The sequence below is a fragment of the Myiozetetes cayanensis genome, unplaced genomic scaffold, assembly GCF_022539395.1.
Source record: "Myiozetetes cayanensis isolate MyiCay16 unplaced genomic scaffold, myiCay2020 scf4, whole genome shotgun sequence".
Classification (NCBI taxonomy): domain Eukaryota; kingdom Metazoa; phylum Chordata; class Aves; order Passeriformes; family Tyrannidae; genus Myiozetetes; species Myiozetetes cayanensis.
In genome coordinates, this window is record NW_026087631.1 from 63,371,468 (window position 1) to 63,399,209 (window position 27,742).

Here is a 27,742-nt window from a genome sequence, read left to right on the forward strand (position 1 = left end):
CTTTTTGCCTGCTCTGTCTGGATAACCAATAAAGGTTTGTGGTTTGAAGGGGCTGCCTGTCTCACTACAGCTCCTGCCCGGTCCCCTCATTGCCCCTCTAGGGTCACATCCCCCTGCAGGGAGAAAACTGCACCTTGTTGAGGGGAGCCATGATCAGGGCTGCTGTGACTCCACATTCCCTAGTGGTGCCTGACAGCCTCCAGGGCTGTGCTGGGCAGCTCTCACGTGAGTTTAGATCAGATGTGTGGTGGGAATCCATAAAGGGTGACGTCTCTCAACACACACTTTGGGCAGGAGTGTGTTCCGTGCACATGCTGTGGCCAGGAGCTGAGGGATCTGTGTGGTCTCAGTTCCTTTGAGGGCTCTGTGCTGGGTCAAACCTGGAAGAAAAGTGAAGACCCCAGGTTCCCACCACCGTAGCCATTACAGGGTCTTTATTGGTGAGACACAGACAGAGAGCCATGGGGTCAGTCCTGGCTCTGAGGTCTCTTGGCATTGCACAACGAAGGCAGAACCAGTCTCTGCGATGCAGCAGCAGTCCCTGCTGGAACCACATCCTGGATATCCAAGTTAAGCCACTATAACCTGGGATTGTCACGGTGCAGTCAGACAGGCTGATGAAGGAGCCTCTCTGGAGCTGGCAGGGCTGTGGCACTTGGATAAGTACATGGAAAATGGAGCCCCAGAAAGAGATTATGTGGGTTGGAAGGGCCAGTTTAGCCCTACAGGACCATGGCTTGCTTCCCCCTTGGCTATTGTTGGCCTTGGACTTCATGCTTCTCCCAAAGTAGGACAGATAGCCTGTGCTCCTGAGCACCATGGATCTTACAGCAGTTTGGTGCTTCCCTGGCAAAACATAGGTGTTGGTGCTACCCCACCTCCCCTGGGGCTGCCTGAAGGGACAAGGGAGCCTGGATGGGATAGCTGTTCTCTTCATCCCTAGCAAGGAAAAACAGGTCAAGCCCTGGTGCCTGTGCTCTGGTGTGCATACTCAGGCTGTGATTCCAGATCAGGTCCTGCACAGATGCTGGGCAAAGGGTCAGGTTCCTATCTCAAAGCCTGACCACAATATGGAGACAGGCCAGCCTGTGCCCTCCAGCCACAGAGGACCCTTGGTGTGGCTTTTCAGGGGAATAAATCATCTTGGGGCTTTCATTTCCTCTTGCTTTCATTGTTACTGATGAAGGACTGCCAAGAGAGTCAAAGTCCTGGACAGAGATGGGCTGTGGTCATGCCTCTACTTGAAATTCCCATAGGTTTCAAAGGAATTCAGATAACTGAGGGCTAGTTCATAGCAGAGCCCATACTGCTCCTGTGGAAAGAAGGATGCACATTAGAGTCTGGTAGATCAATACCTGCAGTAGAATGTGAGCATTTGTTTCCAACACTTCCTGAGCATGCCAGGCACAGGTACAGCCTGCTCTCCTCCTCTCAGCTGGAGCCCACCTTTCCCTGCTGAGGAATCACAGGCATGTGCTCCAGTAGCTGGAGAGCTGGGATACCCCAGTGCTGGAGCCAACTGGCCTAAGAAGAAGAGCCAGCCTTCAGGACACAAAAGAACAGGTACCTGAGCACCCCACCAGTTCAGCCTCCTGCTGAGCAGGCCAGGTGGACCAGAAAGGGACCACTCACTATGTAGGATGCTGTGGTGCCCATTTGGTTCTGTAGAACCTGCCCCTGAGTGGGTATGTCCCAGAGGCAGAAAATGGGAGTTTTCAGAGGTCTCATCTGCTCCTGCTGGCTCCAGGATGATCAGAGCACAGAGGGGCCAAAGCAGCTGCTGGGACAGTCTAGAATATGTCTGGGTTTGGTGTTGCAATCCCCACTGGGTTTGAAGTGAGCACCTACCACATCTTTGATGAGCTGTCTCCGTCGCTTTTTCAGCGTCCTCACAGCCTGTGATACATCCACTATCCCCTCACTTTGGATCTGCTCACACAGGAAACTAGCAGCACAGAAGATCCCACTCCGGCTGGCTCCATCCCTGCAGAGGAGAGCAAGGGGAGAGTCACTTGCTCTGGGATCGCCTGGAAGGCTGAGCCTCAGAGGCATCCCACTAGACACCCAGGCTCTCAGGGTGATCTTGTCCACAGATCCTGCACCAAGCCAGACTCCACAGGGAAGCCTCCCTCCCTGAACATAGCTGAATTCATGTCCATACATCCACCCAAGATGGAGCTGTGACAAAGTTCACTGACAGAGCCTGGGTTGTGTCCAGCTTTGTACCACGGCTGCTTCTCCAAGAGACATCACTCACCAGCAGGTGACAAGGATATGTCCACCTTGGCTCTGCCGATGGTGTGTCTCCACCTTCCCTAGCAAGCTGATGATGGTGGCAGGGTGTGGGGGAAGGCGCTCCTGCATGGGCCAGTCCTTCAGTTGCCATAACTGGACTTCCAGTGCAGACTTCTTGGGCTAGTGGGGAAGAAAGACAGTGGGTTGGGTAGAAAAGAAACCTATTGTCTTCATGAAGTGAAGGGATGGACAGTGTGTGTCAGTACTGGCTCAGCCATGCACACTGATCAAGGGAGCAGCTCCAGAGTGGGACAGACCAGTCACGGACTTTGACCTTCTCCATTGAGTGCTCTGAGACCAACAGATAGACAGAGAATCAGAGAAGAGTGAAGCACCAGGTGCAGCTCAGATTGACACCAGTCCAGTGTCCAGCTACCTGATAGCTGTCCCCTTCCATGAACCCCCAAGATGCACAGACTCCACCTGTAGCTGCTGTCCTCCAAGCTGGAAAGGCATACAAAGGTACCTCTGACTTGTACCTCTGCCTGCAGCCTTATCTTCTTGGAATTAAACCCTCCCTCAAGGCAAAAGACCCTGTTCTGGCCAGTGCCCTTCCATGACCCCACCAGATCCCTCTGACCAATGTGGCCTCTGCCACCTCTAGCTGTGACTTTGGCCCCAAAATAAAAAGGTTGTTCTCAAAAGACTTTGCCATCTTTGAGCACAGACCTCACCTGCTGCCTGTTGGTGAGGGCAAGTGTCCAGGCTGTGAAGCCAGCTCCAGGCTCCTCTGAGATCACCTGGACATGGAAACGGCCATAGTCATCTTCGTCCTGGGTGGGCCAGAACTCCACATATGTCTGTGGGATGGGGAGACATGTGCATGATCACACACAGCCCCAACCTGCATGCGTGGCAGCACTTGGCACCTCGCTCTCAACAGTCTCTCAGCTCAGAGCCATGCCTCTGTCAAACATTCTCTGGGGACCAACCCAGTGCTTCGGCCAGAAAGATCGCATTCCAGCAGAGAGGGCACCTGAGGGATGCTCCCGTTCTGAGAGACTGAGGACAGCCCACCCCTGTGGTGCCGTGGTGCTGGATTGTCCTCAGGACTCTCCCAGGTGTAGCCCACAAGCTTACAGGGCTCTCAAGGTAAGAGCTGTGCGGGGTCAAAGGCAGAAATCTCCCTGCTCAGCCCCACGGGGAATCAAAGGAAGTGAGAGCTGTGCTGGGGCTGCTCACCTTGTCCAGCTCCTGGAGTTGATTCAGCACAACCACTGACGTGCAGGTGTAATCCCAGACCAGAGCCCAGAAATCCACCAGCGTGGTGAGGAAAGGCAGCTGCGTGATGATGATTCTGTCCTCCTCGGCGTATGTCTGCAAAACACGCCACGTACTTTGGGGAGGCGCACGGCGGGTCGGGGGGAGAAGTCACACGACCCACTTTCCCGAGAGCCCTTCCGACAGTGGGAGCGTCCCACTGCCTCCCTGCACAGATGGAGGAAACGCCGTCCACCCCAGCCCCGCTCAGAGCAGCTCAGGTTTGCCCCCCGCCGCCCCCCAGCTCGTCACGGCCGGGCTGGGCTCCCGGCAGGCTCTGTCCGTGTCCGGCAGGCTGTGTCGGCGCAGGCAGGGAGGGCTCAGCCGAGCACGGGGGCCACCTCCTGGCAGCAGGGCCAGCAGTCACCGCCGAGGAGCCCGAGGGCTGGGACACCTCACACCGGGGTGACACGCTCTACCCTCGCCTTGAGCAAGGGTGCGCTGGGATGGGGAGGGGAGGGGTCCTCTGCTGCTCCCATCGGCTCTCACCCCCCCGCGCTGGGACTGGAGCCTTACGCTGGCAAACACGGCGTTGATGTAACCTGGGGAGCCGTCTGCGTTCAGCGAAGACATCAGGATGGGCCGGCAAGAATCCGCTGAGGAGGCAAGGGGCAAAGAGAGGGTCATCTTCTCCCCTGCGGAGAGGCAGGGGGCTTTTCCTGCAAGTGGTGTCGTCAGCGTGGCTTCCTGCGGCATGGGCTGGAGGGCCTTGGATGAACAGGCACCATCAGCCTTGTGGCCCTGACAGCTTAAGGTCCCCTGACATGGGATGTCCAACATCCTCTGTGTAGAGGCACAGCAGTTCCACTCTCCTCTTTGCTCTCTGATGCTTCATCTGAGCTACTCCACCGAGAAAGATCAGACCAGGGACATGTTTATCCCCGGTGTATCCCAGATGTACCCCAGGGGTACCAGCCCAGTCTGTACTTATTACTAACCAGAAAGTGATGACTAGACCTTGAGCAGAATCTGCCAGTGGCATGATGCTGGGGAGGGAAGCAGCAGGGGAGCATCATTCCACCCATACTGCTATCAGGCACTGGGTTTTAGAGCAAGGAGCTGCCCAGCCCTGCCGATGTTACCTGGCAGGATCCCTGGCTTGCGGTTCTTGGGCTGGTTGCTGGGTTTCTCCGCTTCTCTGCATGGCAGGAGCTGGAAGAGCTCGGAAAACTTCTGCAAGGCCTGTAGAGATGATTCAGCCAAGTAAGTCATGCCTGCCAGCACCCCCCTTTCTTCAGCCACCCCAGAGAAATGCTCTCCCATCTCCATCCCACAGCTGGAGAGGGGAGCAGTGGGGGGGGTGGCATCACAGACCAGCCCTCACAGCACCAGTGCACCATATCCTGGTGGTACCTTGAACTCCTTGTCAAGGAGACTGTTGGGCCTTGAGGTCTCAGCTTCTTGAAGGGAGTGGACAAGAGTGGCGATGCTCTCCACAGGGACCCCGGTGTTGCCACAGAGCAAGCCTTCGAGCAGCGCTTCGTACAGGAAGGTGTACTGCTCCTGCACGAGGACACGGGTCAGCAGTGCAGTCTGGAGCAGCTCCAGGAGGAAGCCTGGAACTCCAGACCACCACTGGCATCAACTTGTGCCAGGAATAAGCCAGGTCCATCTTCACTTTTCTACTGTTGAGCCCTGAGGGTGGACAGCTATCAGTGCAGGCAGCTCTGCTTTGAGAAACAGCTAGCAACTCCAACAACTCAGAATGGCTTAATGGTTTAATGCTCCCTCTCAGACCAGATTCCTGCTCTGGGGACGGAAACACGGAAAACCTGTGGACTAGTTAGTCTTCCTACAAGGAGCTGGCTGGTCTATCCCAACCTCGTTTTCTCCAAAGGTACCCAGCACTGAGCAGACTATAAGGATGTAGTCCCTAGGCCAGGACACTGCTGTTCAGGAGATGCCACAAGGGCAGACATCCAGAAAGTCTGAACAAACGGACTCTTGTTCATGATCCTTATGTACAAGACAGCCCTTTGATATGAAGATGATATATAGCGGTATGCAAATGCTGCTGAGACCTCAGAGGCTCTGTCTCTGGGGAACATGGATCCCAGCTGGGTTTGGACACAGTATTGAAAATAAGATCCTACAGTCTCCATCAGCTGGCAGCTCCAGTCCCTGGGGCTAGACCATGAACTGCATGGCCAATGTGGCTTTGCACGCCACATCCCTGGGAAGGGTGGCAATTAGATCTGCAGCCTGAGGTGTGCAGGGGGCAAGTAACTCTCCTCACCTTGGTCTGCACCATGCTGACCCGCTGCTCCCGCAGCTGCTGCACGCAGTGAAACACATCCACCTTCCCCTCAGCCTTCCCCATCTTCAAGAGAAAGTCCAGGGCGATGAAGGTACCCGTGCGGCCGATCCCTGCACTGAGGGCACAGAAAATTGAGTTTTCTGCAGGGACAAGACCCCTGCCAGCTGTGCCCCAGCACCCAAGCCCTCCCAGCCCGGTACCTGCAGTGCACCAACACGGGCCCAGCAGGGGCTTCCAACACTCTCTTGTTCACCACTGCCACTAAACACAGGAGCTGGGAAGTGTTTCTGGGGACTCCGTGGTCTGGCCACAGCAGGTAGTGAAACTGCTCCACCACTCTTGGGAGAGCACAGCCTGCCTGCAAAGAGGGAGACACGGCTGGCAGCAGGGAGCAGGAATCAACCAGGAAACTTGTGTGAAGTGATTGCATGACAACAAGTAGGGAGCAGTGAAGAAAAACCACATCAGAGGGGTAGCACAATTAATTTGTTCTCTGCTTTCCCATGCTGTGAACAGTGAAAGCACAGCAGCAAATGCAGCTTGTGCCCCTGAGGAAGAATACCAAAATCATAGTTTAGGGTGTTTCCATAGTCATCCAGATGCCCTGGCTTCCACAAGAAAGATATTCCCTAAGGCTGGTACTGCACTAATATGAACATAGTCACTTTTGTTACCAGCCTGTCATGTATTTTTCCATAAATATCACAGTCACTTGTCCTGAGCTAATGAACTGTTATGTCTTTCCATCAAGTGCTCTTGGAGCTTTACCTCTCAGCTACATTTTGCTCTGGGCAAGACAAGAAAAGACAGGAATATGCATAACTGCGATTTCTTTATATTTTACCCATTTTCCCCTCCTTGCAGCTCCTACAGCTTCTACTTCTTATCTGAGGTATAACTTCAGGAGAAGTATCCATCTTAAGAAATGTTGTTATGTAGTTTATCTTAAACCATAAAGTAGCTGTTCAGGCTTAGTAGCCACAAGTGACCAAAGAGTTTCAGTGTGGACCCTCTGCAGATTGGTTCAGGTGACAGGCACACACCTGTCCCACCATCCTGGATATACAGAAATGCACTTTTATACCCTTTAACTGCTTTTATATCCTTTGTAATCACCTGATCCAAGCCCTCAAAAATCCATGATCTGCCCATGTGCATCATCAGTCCAGACACATCTGGGGTGACCACTGGAGCTGACCAGTTGCTTCTGATTGGCACAGAAACCTTGGGCTGATGCCCTGGCCTGGAATCCAGTGGTAGCAGCGCAGACCTTCTTGTGCTGGAGACCCACACAGGCAGGAATTCCCACAATGTCCTTGACTGACAGCTCCCACCAGTTCTGAACCGTCAGAACATCCTGCATTCCCACCTCAGCTCCATGCCACGCTTACCTTCTGCAGGCTGAACGTGCGTGTGACGAGGCCCGTTGTGGTCCTGGTGTTGCTGAGTGTCACAGTAAAGTCCCCGTAGACCTCCTCTTGCTCTGGCCAGTACTTCTCACACTTGATCTGTCAGCAGCAGCAAGACCTCTGAGCACCAGCAACCTCATGAGGGGAGTGCTGCAGTAGAGCAGAACTCTCTGCCCTCACTGACAGACACACTGGGAGTGCAGCAAAAGCAGGTGGGGAAGTCTGGGCTCTGGAGATGCCGAAGCTGAGAATGGGCTGAGGTGGTTTCTCTACCTTGTTTTGCTCCACTAAGCCCGTCAGCATCACAACGACCGAGCTCTTCTCCTGCCAGACCATCTGCCAGAAATCCACCACTGTCTCAGCCAAGGGGCCTTGGGAAGGAAGAGAAGAGCCCTGTGCCACAGTCCAAGCTGTGGGGGTGTGCTCCCAGGCACAACTCATATATTCCCAGGCTTTCCTCTGCCCAGGGATAGAGGCACAGCCAAGGCACATCAGCACCTGGCAGTGTTGCTGGGCCAATTGGCTTCATCGTTGTGTTAGAAATTGGAACAAGGAGGAGGGTGAGCAGGTGAGCTCAGGATATGTCAGGGATTCACTGCTGCTTCAGGTGCTTCCCCATCCAGACTCTTAAGATGACAATGAGCTGCTCCCACATTTAGGGTCCTGTTTCCTGAAGGGAATTTCTGGAGCTTTGCAGGGAGACCAGAACCTCCTCTGTGATGCACAGAGTAGACCAGCCCATCACAGCTTTGTACTGTTGGAAGGAGGCTGAATCTGAGTGCACTGAGTGCAGACGTGTCAGGCATTTGCAGGATTGTCCCTGTCATGCCAACTGCCAAAAGGAACAAACCAGACTTGTGGGTTGAAGGACCGTATCCTCAGACGGGGCAGCGCAGGCAGCAGCTCCAGCTGCTACCAAACTGCCTCTGAGGCCTGCCATTCCCTGCAGCAGCTGTAACCACTCTCCAGGACAGAGACCCTGGAGATACAGGGCCTTGGACTGAGCCATTCAGCAGCTCCTAGGCTGCTGTCCCAGTTCCCCTTTTTCCCCAGATTGCTCAGGGCAGCAAATGGCATCTCCTGAGGATGAGGTCTGGGAGCACCCACCTTGAGCTGCAATGAAGAAGTGTGGACTTCGGTAGCTCTGCAGGGGAGAGATTCAAACAGCTCTGATCACATGGGTTAAATGTTTAGCAGAGAATGAAGTAAAGAATCCCACAGGCACCAAAGCCCAGAGCCCTCAGCATGGTGTGTCCCACAGCACCAGTCCCGGCCAGCACAGAGTGCGTGTACCACAGGGGGCTGCATCTCGGCTCCTGGCCCCTCACACAGGTCCCCTCTTTCTAGAGATGAGGACTGCACACAAATCCAGAGTACTCCAGGCAGCTCAGAAAGGATGAAAGGAAAGTGACATCCCAACACCTTCCAGCACCTGAGGGCAGCAAGTGCCAGACCTCAGGGCCACCCATGTGAGCAGGGCTGTCCTCACCCAGCCGAACAAGGCACCTTTCCCACCCTTCCCAGGGCAGCAATTCCTTGCTACCTACATCCACATAGCTGGCATTGATGTAGTCATTCCCTGTACCAGAGGGCTGCAGGACCACACGGCAGTGATCATCTGGAAGAGAAGGGAGCGGGGCTGATGCTTTGGGGCAGCAACAAAGAGGCTGAGTAAGGAGGTAATGTAGGAAAGTCTGGGACTGGCTGCCGCTTCCTCAGCAGCACCCCAGGCCTCAGGACATGTTTGGGGGTAAAGAACAGCTGATGAGACAGAAGGTGACATAGCACAGCAGGAAACCTAACAGAGTTTTAGGGAGGGCTATTTATGGAAAGGCCAAATGTCCTTACCATGTGGGGACCAGAGGAGGTTTAAGGTTTGAAAGAAATTGGGTCATTCCTTTCACATTCCCACAAATACCTGCCACTGGATGGGACACAACAGTGTTCAGCAATGACTAATATCAGGAACAGGAACGCAATGATGAATGATTAAATTTGCAGGAGGATTTGAGAAGCAGAACAAGGATTCTGCAGCTGGATACAAAACAGTGGAGCCAGAAATCCCTCTGCGTTTCAGTGGCCACAGAGGATGAGATGAGGGCCTCAGCATTTCTGAAGAGCTGCAGGGCCACCAACACCAGCCCAGCACCCTCTGCTGTCCAAGCAGCTCCAAGTGCCCATGCCAAACCCTGGAGAACTCTGCTTACATGGGATGATGCTCTTGTAGCGGTTCTTGCTCTGATTACATAGCTCCTTCCCAGCATTGCAGGGGTGCAACAAACTGGAGGACAGTTGCTGCAGGCAAAGAAGGCAAGCCCACTCAGCACTGGGATGTGTTCTGGGGCTGGCCAAAGCCAACTGCATCACATGCCCAGGGAATGGGTGAGGGGAGGGTGGACAGTGCAGCCAGGTGGGAAAGCAAAGCTAAACCAAACCTGATATTCTCTAAGATGCCCGACACCACGCCTGTCAGCTGATTCATCGTCTGTCTGCTCTGCCTCTATTTCTTCCCTCTTAAACCTCTTCAGAGCCTCCAGCAGTCCCTCCACTGGGATCTGTGTGTTCAGCTTGCAGGCACCTACGGAGATCACAAGGACAGGAGTTCAGCATCCACCTTATGCTAAAGTGGCTGGCCCTAGAACTCCACAGCTTGGACTGAGCTGGCACTGTGATGACCAGGAGCCCATCAAGCCCTACATTGTCCTTCCCCACACAGGTCCCTCCTCCTGAGAGGTGTCCCTTTCCCCATGCCAGCCAGCTCTGATCCCCTTGCTCCTGTAAGGACTTTATGGAGCCTATGAGCACCCCGGCTTTTAAGAGACAGCCTGTCCAGACAAGCACAGGGCCTTTGTTCATACTTCACCTCCTCGACATCTTCTCAGGGGGATAGTGCTGTTGTTCTCTGAGATTTTTGAGCTGTTGCACCTTAGCCTGCAAAACAGCAAGTCAGACCAGCAGAACAGAGGGACAGAGGAGAGGCTGTTTCCCATCTAGCAGCTTTGTCTCCCACCCTGCTTTATCTGAAAATCCCGCTGGACACTCCCTGCCAGTGCAAGGTAGTGGAGCCTCACAGAGGGCCAGAGGGGTGAGGCACATACTGACCTGAAGAGCACGAAGAACAGTAAGATTCCCAGTGCCAGGAGTGCAGCAACCAGCACTACTGTCAGAACCAAGGGCATCCTGTCCAGCAGAGACACCGGCTCCTGCCCTGCAGGCAGCACAGCCCATGCTCAGGCACCTGCACAGCCTGAACTAGGCATTGGGAGATCCCCTAGGGTCTTGGAGGGATAATCAGCCTCCCTCATCTCCCACCCCAGGGTTTGCATTGGAGAAAAGTTATGTTGGTGCAGAAAGAGCTTGGTTCTAGGTTCTTGCTTGGTGTGATACCCTCTGTTGTGGATCCTGTCTCCTTGACTGCCCCAGAAATGGCAGGCACCAGAGCCTAGAGAGTTATTTGACTTTAGGGACTGCACATCCACCTGAGGAGCACTAGGACTAGGATTAAATGTGTGGTGATGGCAAGGACGATGCCCAGTGTCCAGCTACCACTGGTGCCCCAACTGCCTAGATGTCCTGAAAATGCCCAAACCCCATCTACCACAGATAGCCTCAAGGCCCAGAGAACTTCTTTGAAGATCGAAATAGGACAACAATACCCAGCACTTCTGCACTGGACCAGCTCACTTCCACAGAAGCAACCAGGCTGGGTAAAGGGAACATGCAGGAGAAAGGCTCAGACACCAGAAGCAAAGAGACACTTACCAACAGAGAATCTGTAGCAGACACAGGTGAACTTCTCTGACTGTTGGAGAAGACAGGGAAACAGCTCAGCCCACTCCTGCCCCACCATCCTTACTTGAAGCAAAGGTCTCCCACCCACTACCCGCCAGTGTCCCAGCTGTGGCAAAGGACCCCACAGACACCACCCCACCAAGCTGCCTGGGCATTCAGTGCAGGGCCAGGAGCTAACCCCGTGCAGCACTGTCCTTTCCGATCACAGCCAGACCAGACACACCTGGGGGCCCAGCCCTGGCCAGCAGTGTCCCCAGACACCAGGAGGCCCCACGATGGTACCTGTGGTGAGCGGTGGACGAGGCGCAGAAGGGCCGTGTAGTCCCAGCCGGGACGCAGGGCAGCGTTGTGGTAGCCCTGCCCCCAGGTCTCGTTGCCCAAAATGAAGTCCATGGGGGCGGTGAGGTTGAGAACGGCAGCCACGTAGGCTCTGGGCTGGTGGCTGGTGTTGAAGGGCTGGTGGCTGTCACTGAAGGGCTGTGGCTGCCCCAGGCAGGCACCTTCGATCACTGAGCTGTTGTGTGTCGTGGCCACGACCAGCTGGTGCTCCCTGCAAGGCCGAACATGAGAGGGATGGGGGGACAACAGGAAGAGCAAAGCAGGGGCATCTGCAGGCACTGCCTGTACTCCACTCTGCCGGTGGGGAGACCCATCTGGAGGTGGCAGAACTGCGGGGGCTGCACTCACCTGGCCCCCTCAGAGGTGATGGGTTGCAGGGGAAGCACGGCTGTCCCTTGGGATGGGGAGACATCATGGACACTGTGGCAGCTGATGCCCAGAGGGTGCTGGTTGTCTGCAGGGCAAGAGCAGATGAGCATCATCTCAGGAGGGGCAGCCTCGGGCAGTGCGGGCTGCAGAGCACAGCTCCTCTGCGACCAGGGTCCTCGGACAGGGGCACAGCGAGCCTTACCTGTGCTCTGATAGTCCCACAGCGACGCAGCCCCGGCCCCGGCCGCCGTCAGTCCCTGAACCGACACCACGTAGCTGCTGCCAGGGCCGAGCTCCGGCAGCCGGTGCTCAGTGACAGAGCCGTTCACCTGCAGCCGCTCCATCTCCAGGAAGCCCCCGTGCCGTGTGCTCCTGGCCGTGGTGTTCAGCTGGGGAGAGGAGACAGAGCTGGAGGGCAGCAGCTCCAACCTGCCCACAGCTCACCGAGCCAGAGCAAAGCACCTCTGGCAGCCTCCCCTTCCCTGAGCCTGCCCCAGCTGCGGAAGGCTCTGGAGAGGAACCAGCGGGATCCTTGGCCCCATGTGTGGATCTCAAAGCAGAGAAGAGGAGAAGAGGAGGAATTTGGAGGCAACACTCAGGATGTCCAAGTGGCTGCCTCCATGAGCAAAGAATCAAGCTTCTGTGAAGAACTGAAGAAAGAGGGAGGCTGTTAATTTGAAGGGTTGTATATGTGAGTCATGAGCCCAAGGACAGGTATTTCACTACTATAGGCACTGTGCTGTTGACATGCTCCACAAGAGGAGGCCTGAGCTTCCCTTTCCTCCTGCAGGTCACCGTGATTGTCCCTTTCTCACACTTCCCAGTCTGCCTGCACAGAACTCCAGTCATGGAGATGAGGGTCTGCCTGTGGCCCCTTGGTACCTGGTATCCAATGATCTCCCCTTTGCAGGAGGGCAGCTCCTTCCACCTCAGGGACCCTCTGCTGGTATCCAGCCACAGCTTCTCTGGTTTGTCTGGCACTGGAAGCACAGGAGAGCAGAGTCACACCCGGGGCCGTGAGGAGGGGCTGAGCCCAGAGCAGGGTGCAGGCAGCTCCAGTTCAGGGGACAGGCTGCAGTGGGACCCCATATCAAGGCTTTGTCCCCTACAAAGGCTGCACATGCTGCAGCTCTGGGAAGAGCAATAGTGTTGTGTGGACTGGGACAGCGAGGAGGGGACGTGCCCTGCTGCAGGGACCTGCAGAGCCCCTTCCCCAGAGCCCCACAGGATCTAAACAGCCCTGATCCCTGCAAGGAGCAGATGATCAGGCTGAGCTGACAGATGAAGGGGACACTTATCCACCTCCCCTCCCCATGACACAGCCCCAGACTGTTCCTAATCTCCAATATTTCTGTGCACTCACCTGTTTCCTCTGTCCTGAACAACCACGAGAAAAGGGTCGTGTTGGGGTACAAGAAGATGGTGACACTGTAGTCAGTGAAGGGCTGCAACTGGGAGCAGGAGAATGTTCCCTCCTGGCCATGTAACATCTCCTCTCCCTCCACCTCGTGAGCCTCACAGGGAGGGGAGGAAGGCGCTGCCAGGCGGCACATGGCCCGCATGCCCTGGCAGGCACCAGGGAACCTGCAGGTCCAGTTCAGTTTGATGCTGGTGCTGGAAATCTCAAAGGTCCCGGGAACAACCTGAAGCACTTCTGGGAAGAAAACATTGACAGAGGGTCACTGTGCTTCCTGCCCCTCCCAACCTTGCAAGGATTGTGCAGTCAGACAGCCCAGTCCACCAGCCAGCCTGCTGGGAGGGAAAGCACGAGGCTGAAGCTGGTCACTCCAGCTCTCTGGTAGGGCAGCAGGAGGACTTTGGACAGGGATGAATGTGAGTGACTGAGTGGACTATTACTGGTCAAGGCAAATTTCCCCATTGATTCAAAACCGAGGTGTCTGTGTGTCCCAGCAAGTCCAACAAGGGCGGTTCTGTTCTCCCTTGGAGGGGACAGGAACACCCCAAACTGTGAGGAGATGGTGCCAAGCTGACACCCACCAGGTCACAGAGCCTGCAGGGGACCAGCCTCCAGGGAGTAAGCTGTGGTACTCCCAGCTGCACAGTCTGAGAGGACACAGGCAGCAAAGCCCTTCAGTCGTGCCCCCACTGGGATGCCACAAACTCCACCACTCCTCCCTCTCCCATGCTCCTCTCCTTTGTGCTCATGCTCCTGGCCAGAAGTCCTCAGGGAGCCCCTTATTCCTTGCAGCTCCAGGGGTGAGTGCAGGCTGCACTCAGGGCAGGCTCAGAGAGCAGAAACCTGCTGTGCCCACACAGCCACCTTCCCTGCTCGGGAAGGGCAGGGCAGGGCAGCCAGGAGAGCTCCTCATCCCAGCCTTACCAAGGCAATCCACGCTGGAGTGAATGCGGATCCAGGTGCCTCTGGTGTCTCTTCCAAGCCAAAGCTCTCTGTAGACAGGTTTCCCATTACTTAAGGACTGGATTTCACTCGAACACTTGACATGGGTGAAGGATGGCTGGAAACCTTCCGGGCAGCTCAGCATCACTTCTTCGTTCTTCCTGTAACTGTCCTGGTCTGGTGCCAGCTGGAACATGGAGCCCCAAGGGGGCCTTTGGCACGTTTCTGGCAGAGGTGAAAGTGGGTGTTAGTTGGGCTGGAGGGTGCTTGGATATGGGTGTGTGGTGGGAGATAAATCCCCATCTATCCCTCCAGCCCCTGAAGGGAGAGGGAAGGTGACATCTCCACCTCCAGATGTTGGGAAGGGGCTTTCCTTGTGCCTTGTGTGAAGGATCCATTCCTGAACCTCCCCCATCCACCCTTGTGTCTGGGGACATTACATTTCCTCCTCCATAGCCCACAGCAAGGAGATTCCCAGGACAATCAGCCCTGCACTGGGACACTCCCTCCAACCTCTCCTTCAGGCATGCCACTCATCCCAGCTCCAGCTGCACTTGATAGTCCCAGCAGTCCTGCTGGGATGTCTCTTCAGCCATGGCTCATCCTGCCACAGGGATCAGAGATGCCCCTTTTACACTTCTGGGCTCTCTCTTCTGACTCAGTGCGTCCCTTGGCTACTCTCCTCCTGCCCCACACCACTGTGCAGTGGGACGTGGGGAGGAGCAATATCTTCTCCATTCACATCCCCTGCTTTAGCATAGCTCCTGCCCCTTTTTCCTGCCACTAACCCCCTTCCTTCACATCCTCTCCTGCCCAGATTCACCATCCTTTAGGCTAAGCAGGCACAGGTTTTCCCAGGAGTTTGCGGAATGCTGCAGGCTTTGTGGCAATAATTCCTCCAGGCAAGAATGCTGACCCTTGGAAGGAGCACCTGCCTGTTCAAGCCTCTACAAGGGGCTCTGTGAGGCCTGAAAATGCTTAAAATACAATCTCCTTTCTCCCAAAGAGGCACATAAGGAATCTCAGAAAGTTCAGACCCTCTTCTGAAGAGCCCCAGAGGAAAATGCTGGTGACAAGCCGCTCACGGTCAGGCTTTGCTCTCAAACAACCCTGATGGCAGAAGGCCAGAGGTGCCCAGCTGAGCAGCACAACCATCAGCTTTGTCCCACTGGCACAGGGCCGTGCCCCACCCCATGCACAGGCACCAGCCACTGGCCCCACCCCAGCCCATCCAGGTGGCAAAGCAGCAGCAGGTTCCCTCTTGCTCTGCTCTCGGCAGGCACAGTGTCCCCCTGGGAATAGGATGTGTACTGGTCACTCCAGCTCTCTGGTAGGGGAGTAGGAGGAGTTTGTGGTCATGGCTCACTGGGATGCTGAATGTGAACTTTCAGGAGAATTTCTCCACTGGGACAACTGTGCCTGTTTGTTCAAACCTTAGGACATTGTGGTGGGAAATAGAGGGAGGCCAGTAGAGTGTGCCCCTATACATCACATCTCACAGGAAGGAACAAACAAGTCCTTCTGCCCTCACACCCTCTGATGTATGTGGCTGCAGTCACCCTTTGGTGCCATGGGAGAACACAATGGGAGACACTTCATCCTAGCTTGGAAGCAGAAGCTGCTTCCACAGTCACCAATCTCATAGCCCCATGCTGGCTCTGACTCAGACACATTCCCAGCATCCTGCCCCTGCAAAAGACTATCCTGCTCCCCACCCCTGCCTTACCGATGCATGTCACGTCAGAGGGAATGTGGGTCCAGACACCTCTGGTGTTATTTCCCCACCAGGACACAAGTTTCCTCTGAATGGGGGACTGGACTTCACTCCAACACTTGATTTTGGTGAAAGATGGCTGGAAACCCTCTGGACAGCTCAGCATCACTTCCTCCTCCTCCATGTAATTCTCCTGGTCTGGTGTCAGCTGGAGTATGGAGTCCCTCTGGGGCCTTTGGCACCTTCCTGGTAGAGGAAAAAGTATTTGGGCTGGGAGGTGATGAGGTGGAGTATGGGTGAGTGGTGGGAGAGAAATCCCCAGTAATCCAGGGGAAAGGCAGCACATCCATCTCCCAGGATGCCACCCCAAGGTATGTTTGGAGTGGGCTTTCCTTGTTCACACAAAGCAGGAAGTATTAGCCATCCATGAAGCTCTCCCATCCACCCACCTCTGTCTGTGGACACTTCTATCCATCTTCCGTAGCTCCAAGCAGGGAGGTTCCCAAGTTATCTCTTCCTGTCCACCTCTCCTGAGCACTGCCCCAAGTACTGCCATGCCTCCACTGAGCACAGCTCTGTCCCTGCTGCCTGGGACAGTCCTGCATCTTCACCACCTTAGAGAGGGCATTTCTCTTCCCCCAGCTTTATCCCATACAGCCTCCAGTACCAATGCCAAGAGCTGAGCCAGCCCTGGGCAGTCAGGGTTCCCTTCAGTCCCTTCTATTCCTGCAGACGTCCCCAGGATCCCTCACGTGCGGGCAGGCAGGGGAACAAGCAGACCTGTGCGCTCCAGGGTGGCACATGGAGGCACACTGAGGACCATGGAACCCCTTTTGGCACCTCGGTGCTGGCCTCGGATCCTGGCCCAGGATCCTGCCCCAGTCCCATCTGTGGGCCCCCCACTTGGCCTGCTCAGGAATTACTGCAGGAGCTGTCGGCTTGCCTGGCTGGTACTGCCTCTGTTGTCTCCTGGCTGGGCTGTCCTCTTCAACAGTTTGCAGAAGCACCACAGCAGCAAGGAGGGACTGTGGTGTGCCTGTTGCTGAGCCAGGCTGTTGAGGGTGAAGGTACAGAGCAAAAAGGGGAGAGCTGCTGCAGCCTCACTTACCAAGGCACCGTACGCCCTCCTCAATGTACATCCAGGCACCTGTGCTGTTCCTGCCCCACCAGGCCTGTCTGTAGGATGGTTTTCCAGAATTCACATTCTGAAGTTCCTTTGCACATTTGACCTTGGAGAAGGATGGCTTGAGATCTTTGGGGCAGGTCAGTTGCAGATGTTCGTTCTGTGGGAATTCAGTGTTGTTTCCTGGAAACTCGAGTCGTTCATCCCACTCAGGTTTTATGCAATTTTCTGTCAGGGAGAACATGTGAGAGTCCTTCTCAGACAGGAGATGCTCAGGCAGGAGGGACACAAAGGCTTTTCTATGACTGACTGTTCCATCATCATTCAATACCACAAGGAAACCCAAGGGCCCTCAAGTGCAGGAAAGGAGTGAGTGGCTGGGTAAGGAAGTGATACAGCACACTAGGAGAGAGGCAAACTGAGGGGCAGGATCTGTCCCCCTCCAACTTCCCTGTGGCCTACAACTCAGGAATAGATTGTGAGGAGATGCAGGGACAGAGAAAACCTGTCCCATATTGAAGGCTTCTACCCACCTCCATCTTGGAAACTGCTCCCAGCTGGGACCTGTCTCTGAGCTATGTCCAAGGCTTCTCACAGATATGGCAGGATGTCCAGGTCCCGTCCACAGGGAAAAGTGCAGGTAGCAGGGGAGACTTACGGCTTCCCGACTTACCTGTGATGCAGATCAGTTTCTCTGCTAACTTGTGCCATTTTCCCTCAATGTCCTTCACCTCCCAAGCACGCTTCCAGCCTTGAGAAGTCCCGTTTGCACATCTCATCACAGCAAGGGGAGGAGGGTCTTTCTCAAAGCAGCTCAGTGTCACCTCCTCCTTCAGCCAGTAAAAATTCTGTTTTGGGGTAAAGTGGAGCTTTGAGACCCACTGGGGCATCGAGCATTTCTCTGCACAGAGGAGAGGAGAAGGAACAGGTGTAAGCAGGATGGGAAGAGGTCTGCTCTGACATCTCTTGCCATAGTTTTGACAGTGTCCAACTCCTTTGGTTTCCACATTCAACTTCAAATCCCTCTCTTGCAGCCTAGAACAGAGTTAATAGCAAATACCACCCCAAGAGCAGTCCCATCCATGCTTTCAGGCTTGTAAGCTTCCCCACTCAGGTTCCATTTGGGTAAGTCTGACCAGGGACTCTGCTCAGAGTCCTGACAGTCTTCACTGCAGTCTTCACACAGAGTTCCAAACACTCCCACCAGCTTGGCATATGCCCAGGTGTTGTTTGAAAGCACAGTAGCCCCAGTACACGGGTCCTTGTTCCTGCCTTTAACCCCCTCCCCAGGAGCACAGACCCCAGCAGGCACTCACAGCAGGGTACTGAGGCAAAAAGAGCCCCATCACTTCCAGGACACAGAGGAAAGCCAAAGTACCCAGGTCTCCCATTCCCAGACTGTCACCCGGGGGCGGCTGAAGCATGACCATGTCACAGACGGTCTGATGGCAGGTCAGGACCCCAGGTCAGGGTGATGCAGGGCTGTGCTTACCCTTGCAGGTGGCAGTCTCATTCCACAGGGTCTGGGTCCCATTGGAAATGCATCTGATCTGGGGGACTGATGGCACAGACTTCCCAGCTGTGCAGCTCAGCTGCACCAGTTGATTCAAGGCATAACTGCTCTGGTTTGGAGTAAACTGCAGCTTGGGGTCCCAGCTGGAGGGAACTTTACATCTTCCTGTGTGCAAAGGCCAAGAGGGAGATTCCTGAGGGTCACTGGGCTCCAGCAGCAACCTGAGGGGTGAGGGGGTCCCATCCAGAGGGCTGCTGGTCCCTCTCCCTTCAGAGGGGTGGCAGAAATGGCACCTCCCAGGGTGAGGCCCCAGAGCCCAGGTGTATTATCCCTCCCTGCACTCCCAAGTGCCATGCAGGAGGGGTATCCACAGGCCCTCCTTCCCACCCTGTGCTGTGGAGGGACCCCAGCCAGAGGGATCCAGCAGCCTGGTGGATGCTGCTTTCTCCTGTGCTCTCTCTCCCAAATCCAGCAGGGGATGTGTGAGTGCATCAGACCCTCTGCTGGCACCACTGATCCACATTCCTGTCATTCTGCTGGACACACACACAAACACACATATATGCAGCAAAAAACCCACTCAAGTTGCCACTTCGCTTTTGCTCTGGAGGTTACACTTGTTATTTCCTTCTCCCCATCCCTCTCTCAAAATATCCGCTAGCTCCTAGGACGGGGTACCTCCTGTCCCATATCCCTCTAGTCCTCACCCAGGACAAGCACCACCCCCACATCTGGGTTGGCAAAGGGGAGTTGAGAGGAACTACCCAAAGGTCTTTAACCACCTTCACATTTAGTTGAGTTTTGGCAACATGTAGATTGGGCAATTGGCTGAAGTAAATCTTCATTTCCGTTTTCATTGGCTTCTAGACAGGAGTTCTCCTGTCCAAGGCTTCTCACAGATATGGCAGGATTTGGCAGATACGGCACTAATTTGGGTCTCTACCCCCTGAGCAGATTACACTTTTCACATAATAAGAAATGTAACTCTGTGAGCTTTCTTCATCCAGTAGATTTAGCTATAGGTACCCAAACATTGTCAGAATTTACCGGGGTGCAGCCAGGCAGGCACAGCCAGCTTGCACTGCTTCCCACAACACCCAAAAGGCATTGGGACTCCCCACAAAAACAGGAGGAGGCCAGCAGACCACAAGAGCTGCACCACCTCAGACAGAATAAAGCCTCTGACAAATAAGGGGAAAAAATTACCACCAGACTGGCGAAGTGAGCAGCAAATAGTTCAGGCGCCTGAGAGGTACTTGTGGTGGTGCTCCCCATGTTTTGTTTCACATTATAGGGCCCCAGATTGTGCCTGTACAAAGTTTAGTCATCGATGTGTATTCTTTGGTCCCAGAGTCACCACAGAAACATGAGCAATCATTGCTTGCAAAGAGGTTTGCCAGGCCTGACCTGAAGCAAGAAGCAGTTTTGGGGAATGAAATCTCCAATGGAAACAGCCGTGGGAGCTCAGGGGGCTGTGAGTGCTCATGGGCGTGGCTGGCCTCCCCCAGCCTGCCCCACTCTTGACCTTCATTGCAAAAAGGTCTCGTTGTTTTCCTTTTCTGACTATTCCATACCTCCTGGTAGCTGTTATAGTCCCCACAGTACACAAAACCCACTGGCAGCACAGCACGCGGCAACCTGCCAGGCAGGAAATCGGGAGGGAAAGAGAAATTCTGCTTTGCAGACACCCTGCTGACACAGGTGCAGATTTCAAGAGATGCTCTGCTGGCAGGGGTGGTGGCAGCTGTAAGGCAGAGCTCTGCCTTGCTTCCAGCTCTCCCTGAGTCCCACACAAAATCTGTTAGTGCCTTTCATATAGCAAAGTACTTTCTGCTAAAACACCCATAAGTGAATCTGTCTAGACTCCCAGGGCTTCTTTGCAGAGGCCAGGGGTAATGCTATGATTCAAAAAGTCACATCTCATGGTTGCTGCTTTAGAGGTGCAGATTTACTGTAGCACAAAGAAGAATTAGTCTGTGTTTAAAGTATATGATTTTTTGTTCTTTTTTTTTTTCTTTTACTAAAAGTTAAAACTTCTGCACAATTGAAATTAGGCATATCAGCATTATACTAATTGTTGTTGACAGGCTCTTAGACTGATTCAGTCTTTCATAAAATCATAAAATCATAGAGTCATAAAATGGCTTGGATTGGAAGAGACCCAAGGAAGATCTCCTCATTCCAACCCCCCAGCCATGGGCAGGGATACTTTCCACTAGACCAACTTGCCCAAAGCCCTCTCCAGACTGGCCTTGAGCACTCCCAGGGATGGGGCTTCCACAGCTTCTCTGGGCAACCTGTACCAGTGGACACTGAAACTGCAACCTTTTGAGTGTGACCATCCAGCCAATTCCTCCCCCCTGAGTGGCCTACCCATCAGATCACACCTTTACAGTTTGGAGGCAAGGATGTCATGTGGGACAGCGTCAAAAGCCTTACACAAGTCCAGATGGATGATGCCTGTCGCTCCTCCCTTATCCACCAGCGCTGTAACCCCCACTGTAGAAGGTCACAACATTTCTCAGATATTATTTGTCCTTAGTGAAGCCATGTTGGCTATCACCAACAACTTCCATGTGCCTTAGCATAGTTTCCAGCAGGATCTGCTCTATGATCTTGCCAGACACTGAGGTGAAACTGACTGGCCTGTAGTTCCCTGGGTTTCCCTTATTTCCCTTATTTTAAAATAGGATTATGCTTCTCCTTTTCCAGTCAGTGGGAGCTTCACAGGAAGTTCCCTGCTGCAACTTCTCAAATATGATGGATAGTGGTTTAGTCACTCTTTCCACCTTCAGGACCCACACGTGCACCTGATCAGGTCCCATGGACTTGTGCACCTTCAGGTTCCTCACATGGTCTCAAACCTGATCTGCTCCCACAGGAAGCTGGTCTTCATTCTCCCAGTCCCTGCCTTTGCCTCCTGTGACTCAGGTGGTTATAAGTGGTCCACTAAAGTACAAGAAAATAGGTATTGTGTAAGACTCCCAGGCTGGAAGCGGGTGTGAAGGAATCTCTTGGACTGAGCTGGCACAACAGCCACACATTTCTGACTAGGCTGTCCACCTTCATCAGGACTACAGAGAATCATTTCTCTTAAATGTGGGCATTTATCAGCCCTAATCCGTTGCCAGGAACATCAGCCCCTATGCCATTGTCTTTGTTTCAGGTGAAAAGGGCTTCACAGAGGTATGGATTTGCCCCAGGGTTTCCTTAGTCCTCCTGTCAGTGTCTGCTAAAATGGGATGGTGGGATGCTGCTGTGATGCAGTGTGGTTTACAGTGCAGTCTCTGGCAAGGCTAGACAGCTTCTGCAAAGACCACACAGACCACCAGATGTGTCAGTGGTCACATCTGCCCCTTTGGGCACTAAGACTACACCAGAGGGCAGCCCTGCAGGCAAACCCTCTTGTTCCCTCCTTGCAAGGGCCTCTGTGGGCAGAGCAAGCACCAGTGGGACACCTGTCCTCTGCCACTCATCTTTTCCTTCCCAAGCTCTCTGAGCTATGGGGTGGTCATTTGGCCCCATTTTTTCTTCCCCGTGGGCTCCCGTGTGCACTTTGACCTGTCAGATGTGCCCCTGTTGTGCTCAGGTAGGTGGGCAGGCAGGGACTGATACGTCACCCAGACCCTGGCTGGGCATGCACCATGCTGAACAGAGCTAGAGGGCTGAGTAGGAGAGATTAGAAGAGGCAAGCACAGCCCACAGCTCATCCCAGTCCTCACAGAAGGAGAGGAAAAGAGGAAGAGACTGGAGTGTGCTGTGGTAGGGGACTGCACCAGCATCAGAAATCATCCTGGGAAATAACACTGTCTGACAGAGGGATGTTTATGGCAAAACAAGCTTGCTTGCCTTGCAAAGGGGCAGTGTACACCAGGGAAGCAGCCTGGGAGACTGCCAAAGCCTATTTCCCTCCTGCACACAGAGCATCCTGCTAGCAGTGACCAAGCCATCACAGCCCTTCCAGGGCCTGCTGCTTGCCTACATTCTTGCTGCTGAAGAAGAGCTGAAGTCACGTAGGGTATCACAGCAATGACACCATCTGTATCCAGGCATCTGCAGCCACTCAGAGTCCTTTCTGGTGGCATTTCTGATTTCTGTTTGAAGGTGAAGCCTAGAAGGCTTTGCTTCCCCACAGGAGGGGGAAGAGAAGACACTTTCAAGTGCACGTCTGGTTTTGTCTTAAAAACACTGATTAATGCAATCCAACTCAGCCTCACATCTTCAACAAGTCCAAGCCTGGCAGGCATGTGGTTACCACTTGAGACTCATTGTGACAAACTAATACATGACTGCTGGGTGCAACTGAGATGCACACGCTGGGGCAGGGGATGGGGGGAGCACCTCTGTCCTGACTCACCTTACACTCCTTTCCAAGCCAGTCCGTAACAATTGCCATGGGACAACTGCTCCTTGGAGCAAAGGAGCCTGTGCTCTAATCCAGAGTGGTTGCTTGTGTGCTTTGGTTGTGCCCAAGGGAAGCACTTAAGGGATCTCCACCAGGCTGGAGCTCAAAACTTGTGCAAAGCAGTTGGATGCATGTGGGAGGCCAGGGCACTGATGGAGAATGCTCAGACAGGAAGGGGAAAGAAATGCTTAGCTTCCAGCCTTGTAGGGACTAACAGCATCAGTAATGAAACTGTCTTCAGACATTGTTTTTTACCCTGCACAGTGATATGCAGAAAGCCACCCACAGGCCTTCCACCCCAGCTGTAGGAAGGAGGCTGAGTCAAGTGAGATTTCAGCATGGAAAATATGGTGTAGATGTGACCAAACGTGCAATGTGTGCTCACTGCAAAATGGAAAACGCTGAATGCCTAAACAGGACTGGTAGCAAAAGGTTAGTCTGTTTGTCTCCTCTAGGCAGAGATAATGGTTTCGGATTTTTTACTGTTGATGCTATTAAATGAATACTCTCCTTGCTCTTATTGTTTATTACCCATGAATACAGAAAGCATTTTACAGAAATATCTGGACTGCCTGTCTCTGCTGCAAAGGAGTTTTGAGCCTGGCAGGCAAAACAAAGCCCCAGCATGCCCCAGAAGCAGATGTCAGGGAGGATCAGGAGAAAGGAGAAATAGCTGTGCTGGTAATTCAGGTCAAGCTCCTGGGTTCAGCCCTTTGCTTACCATCAGAAGATGTGCTTTCTTACATTGTATTATCTCATACACAAAGAATAAAGGACAAGGTGAAAACTAAGAAGGAGTAGGCAAAGTTCGGCCCTTTTCCCATGGCAGCTAAGAGAGGTGACGGCAAAGTGCGCTGTAGTCTTGCTGTGTTTGATGACATGTGCTTGCTAAGATGAGCTAAGAAAAGCAACCACTGTTCCCACCGGTGGAGATTGTGTTGAAAGCCACTGAGAACACACACACGGGTGTTAGACCATCTATGTACTCACCACTACCAACCAAAGTGTCTGACCAGGTCTTTGAGAGTGCTGGGCAGTGTGAGAGCGGGAAAGGAGCAGAGAGACCCTGGGGATGCTTTTCTTGGGAGTCGTGCCAGGGAAAGGGAGTGGCAAAGCAGGTCACTGAACGAGGCACCGTGGGAAGAGCTGGGAAATGGTGGCTCTTTAACCTGTACTGGCCCACCATGCAAAAATGCAGGTGACAGGTTTTTAAGAACAGGAAGAAAATTTCACATTTCCTGAACTTGTGCTCTGGTGATGTGACGTGGAAGCAGAGCAGAGCACACAGTTCACAGCCCTTAGGGTGTCAAGCCCAGGGCACTCATCTGCAGTATCTCTCAGCATTAATGTTCCCCATGGGATTTTCTCTAGGCACTGTTTGAAATTCGACTGACACAAAACGTTTCAGATTTAAGTGTGGCTTTATTTTAGCTACAAACCTCCTACCGACTGGCCGTTGTAGCTGTGCTCCTAATTAGAGATTCTTGCCAGCTGCCAATAAATCACTATGCATTGTCAAGCAAGGCTGATGAGAAAGGTGTTAGGGCCACCTTGAATCACAGGCCCTGCCTTCGCACAGAAAATATCCCCTAGAAGCTTCTCCACCTGCCTTCCAAGGTGCACTAGGACTGTAAGGGGATGAGGGTTTCATACAGGTGTGGCAGCTTAGGGAGGAAGAAAGCCCTGTGAGAGCAGCACAGCAAGGTAATCAAGTGACAGTACGTCAGTGAGACAATGCACTCTGCTCAGTGCACGGTGTTCCCATGAAAGAGTGAGCAGAACAGCAGTGCTGTGCTGGCTTACAAGGTTATATACGTCCCAACCACATCCTCTGCCTGCAGCTGCTCTGTTCTTCCCTGGGCTGTTCTCTGTGGCACTGTTCCCAGTGGGCTGTTCCCTCTCCCTGATATCTTCCAGGGTCGTGAGAGGTGCTCAGGAATCCCATCCCTGTGTCCCCCATCTCTGCCCAACATCTTTTTACCCTGCCCCACTGACACTGTCAGCCCATTCCACTGTAGCAGGGAGGGACCTTCCTGCCCCATCCTCGCCACCCTCCTTGTCCTGTCCCTCAGCAGGAGAAGGACCAGAATCCATCAGGTGGAATCTCAGCACGGGTCCCAGAATGGGATCAGCCCACATGCTGAGGATGCAGGCAGGGCTGCCCGTGCTGCTGGGTGCGGCTGCCGCTTGTTTTTGTCTTGGTTCCTCTTTTCACAAACACCAAGGTGCAAACTCAGCAATATCATCTCTGTCGCAGGCAGCCCCAGACTCCTCTGGGGATGGCTGGGTGACTGAGATCTGCAGAGCGTGTCAAGAGCCTGCTGGCCCACAAGTCCCTGCTGCATCCCACCGTACACGGTACAGACAGGTCCTGGTGATAGTGTGCACCTTGAAAGCAAACAGGAGAACTTGGACATGGTTGCACATGCTGGCCTGGGAAAACAGCTTCAGTGAGGATCTGAGCAATGGGAAGCCACCTGGGGCAGAGGAATATCCTCTGTCGCAGATTTAGCCCTTAGTTTTTGCGTGACAGGGTACTGTGCTTACACTCTCTGCAACCAAATGAACCACATGGACACATTTTCCCTGGGAACAAGCTCTTGTGACCCCTGTCACACAGTACAGACCCTGAGGTCACTTTGCATCAGCAATTAAAGTTTCTCGTCCCATTCCCTGTATTCTGTCATAGCTGGGGTACTTAATCAGCAGTCTTCTCTACCCTGCGTCAGTCCAGACGCATCCCCACGGTGGACCGGGATGACACGATTAGATGCTTGTTTAATGATTTTTATCATCTAGCTCCAAGAAAATTGGTTTAGCGAAATACTCCAGTTCAGACACATACAGAACAATGCAAGGTCACAGACCCTGGACCACAAGTCAAACACCAGACGGTGCAGCGTCCTGGGAGGGCAGACAGCATGTGAGCCTGCAGATACGCACTGACTCTGCTGGGATCCAAGTACGCAGCCCCTGTAGGAAGAGCCCAGAAGAGCCCTGAGGGTGTTCTGACCCTTCCAGCACCAAGGAAGCCCATTAAAGAGCAATCCCAAAACATTATAACTCCTGCCTCCGAGGTCTCCTGGACAGGGGCTCAGCTCACAGCTCTCCAGGTCTTTGTTGAGCGCCAGCACCCATCTCCACTTTGGTGAGGACACGGCATCTGCACAGCGTGCAAGGACAGGCAGCCAACTCATGCCCCCAGCTCCACGGAGGAATGTGACAGACCTTGCAGAGGCTTTCCCAGCACCCCGAGGTTTGCTGCCCTCCATCCCCCACAGAGCTCCACCTCACCACCATCTAATGGGCTTGGGCCCTGATACGGGCATCAGACCTCTCTGATAGAGCTGTTGTATCCTGCACGTGGTGAAGATGCACAGCAGCCCTGCAGCAGGACCACAGCCAAACCTTGTCTTACAGGTAGAGGAGTGAGCACTTCTTACCTGTTTCCTGGGGTTCTCCGTAGTCATTGAGATCTGTCTCATCATGCTCCTTTTCTGCCAGCAGAGGTGTGAGGAGCAGGAGAAACATCCATTGCAGGGCCATGATTGCTCCCAGGGCAGGACTGAGTTCTCAGCCCCACTGGCTGCCTCACTGCACATCCGTCTGACTGTGAGAGGTGCAAGCACAGAAAGGAAACAGGAACGCAGAGAAATCACTTATGGTGCAAGAGGCTTCCTCATTGGAGAGGGAACCTCAGCCAGTGTCAGCACCGCCTTTATTCTTCTGTGCATTGTGGCAGCTTCACGTGCCTTTTTGCAATCTTGCTGATCTCCAATTGCTTGTCTAAAAACCACAGTTTTCAGGCTTTGTGGCAGGAGCAGCTACTAACCACAACAGCTGGGTTGCCTCCTCTCCCAGCACAGACATCAGCAGTCCCAGAAAGACTTGTGAAGTGTGCTGGTTCATGGCTGGCCTTTTGCAGGAAGATGTGGCTTCCCTACTCACCTGGAAAGTCAAGCAGAGACTACATCAGGACAACCCTCACCTTGTTACTTGATAGGGATTGTAATAAAGTGGGCTTCTAAAGGGCATAGATGAGCTTAATTACCTGGCAGTGTTTCCCATGGGCATGAAAACCAAGGTTTTGATAGAAGTGACTGGGTGCTCTGGGCTCAATAAGAGCATATGCCTGGGAAGAAGCTGACTGGAGTCCTGGGGACCTTGAGGTCAAGTGGTGTGGCACATTGTGTTGTTAAGACCCAGTGTGAGCAGGAATAAAGGTGTGAGAAGGCAGCACAGGCGTGGCAGTGGGCAGAAAAGGGACTGCTGGGGAGATTGTCTGTGCAGCTGGAGGCTGGTGGCACTGGCCATAGCAGCAGATCTGATCATCAGAAGTGGTGTGGGGTAGGATTCATGAATTTGTGCTTCACTCAGCCACCTATGAGCCCTTGCTGGATGTCCTTGGCCCTCATGCCAGCTGAAACAACTGGGATTAAAACAAGTCCTGAAGTCTTTTCTGAAGCTCTACATCCAAGCTGCAGCCCTGTGATGGCTCTTATGCTCTTCAGCAAGGACAGGTACTCCTGTGCCAGGTACTCAGGCTCTACTTTCTGTTGATTTGCACATGCTGTAACATCTTTATTCAGCAGCATCAAGCAGGTCAGTGCAGGGCAACCCTCTCCAAAATACACTCTGTCCTGCCACCTCAAAAATTTAACCCTGAGCAAAAGATGGTAAAAGTTTTGGTTTATCTTTTCTTTTTTAATTCCCCCCCCCCAAGAGTTACAGGATGTGCTTGAACGCAGATACTCCAGCAGTCTTTTACCTCTCAGGAAGAGAGCTGGAAACTGCCCAGCCACCTTCCTTGTGCCCTGCTGTGCTCAGAAAAGGCAGTCTCAGCCTCCTATCCCTTGTCTGTGTACTCCAAGACACTTGTCCTGGCAGAAGTGCCCTGGGGCAGAAGC

General features: G+C 53.7%; 1 protein-coding gene across 2 annotated transcripts; it reads right to left on the reverse strand.

The window, feature by feature from the left end:
• Positions 1-432: 432 nt before the first annotated feature.
• Positions 433-26,428, reverse strand: LOC126647033 (receptor-type tyrosine-protein phosphatase alpha-like). Of its 2 annotated transcripts, none has more exons than XM_050328885.1 (29): positions 26,279-26,428; positions 17,591-17,818; positions 16,903-17,145; positions 15,807-16,040; positions 14,063-14,305; positions 13,085-13,375; positions 12,604-12,701; positions 11,924-12,110; positions 11,701-11,806; positions 11,296-11,563; positions 10,984-11,023; positions 10,324-10,429; positions 10,085-10,152; positions 9,657-9,799; positions 9,429-9,516; positions 8,769-8,839; positions 8,329-8,365; positions 7,495-7,592; positions 7,204-7,320; positions 6,013-6,170; positions 5,792-5,927; positions 4,909-5,058; positions 4,638-4,737; positions 4,072-4,151; positions 3,478-3,612; positions 2,970-3,095; positions 2,258-2,415; positions 1,849-1,984; positions 433-1,312 (listed from the first exon to the last, which is right to left on the reverse strand). In XM_050328885.1, the coding sequence occupies exons 1-29, from the start codon at positions 26,379-26,381 to the stop codon at positions 1,238-1,240; spliced, it is 4,023 nt and encodes a 1,340-aa protein (XP_050184842.1). In that variant the 5' UTR covers positions 26,382-26,428; the 3' UTR covers positions 433-1,237. The 2 variants fall into 2 exon arrangements, with proteins under 2 accessions (XP_050184842.1, XP_050184843.1); XM_050328886.1 differs by lacking the exon at positions 26,279-26,428 and adding an exon at positions 18,410-18,487.
• Positions 26,429-27,742: the final 1,314 nt, after the last annotated feature.

Bases quoted from the DNA above. Each gene is read 5' to 3' on its own strand.
- LOC126647033 (XM_050328885.1), bottom strand. From the start codon at position 26,381: ATGGCCCTGCAATGGATGTTTCTCCTGCTCCTCACACCTCTGCTGGCA. The intron at 17,819-26,278 runs GTAAGAAGTGCT...TCCTCTGTGCAG, and splicing joins CGGAGAACCCCAGGAAACAG to AGAAATGCTCGATGCCCCAG. The intron at 11,564-11,700 runs GTGAGTGCAGCC...TCGGCCTTGCAG, and splicing joins ATCACCTCTGAGGGGGCCAG to GGAGCACCAGCTGGTCGTGG.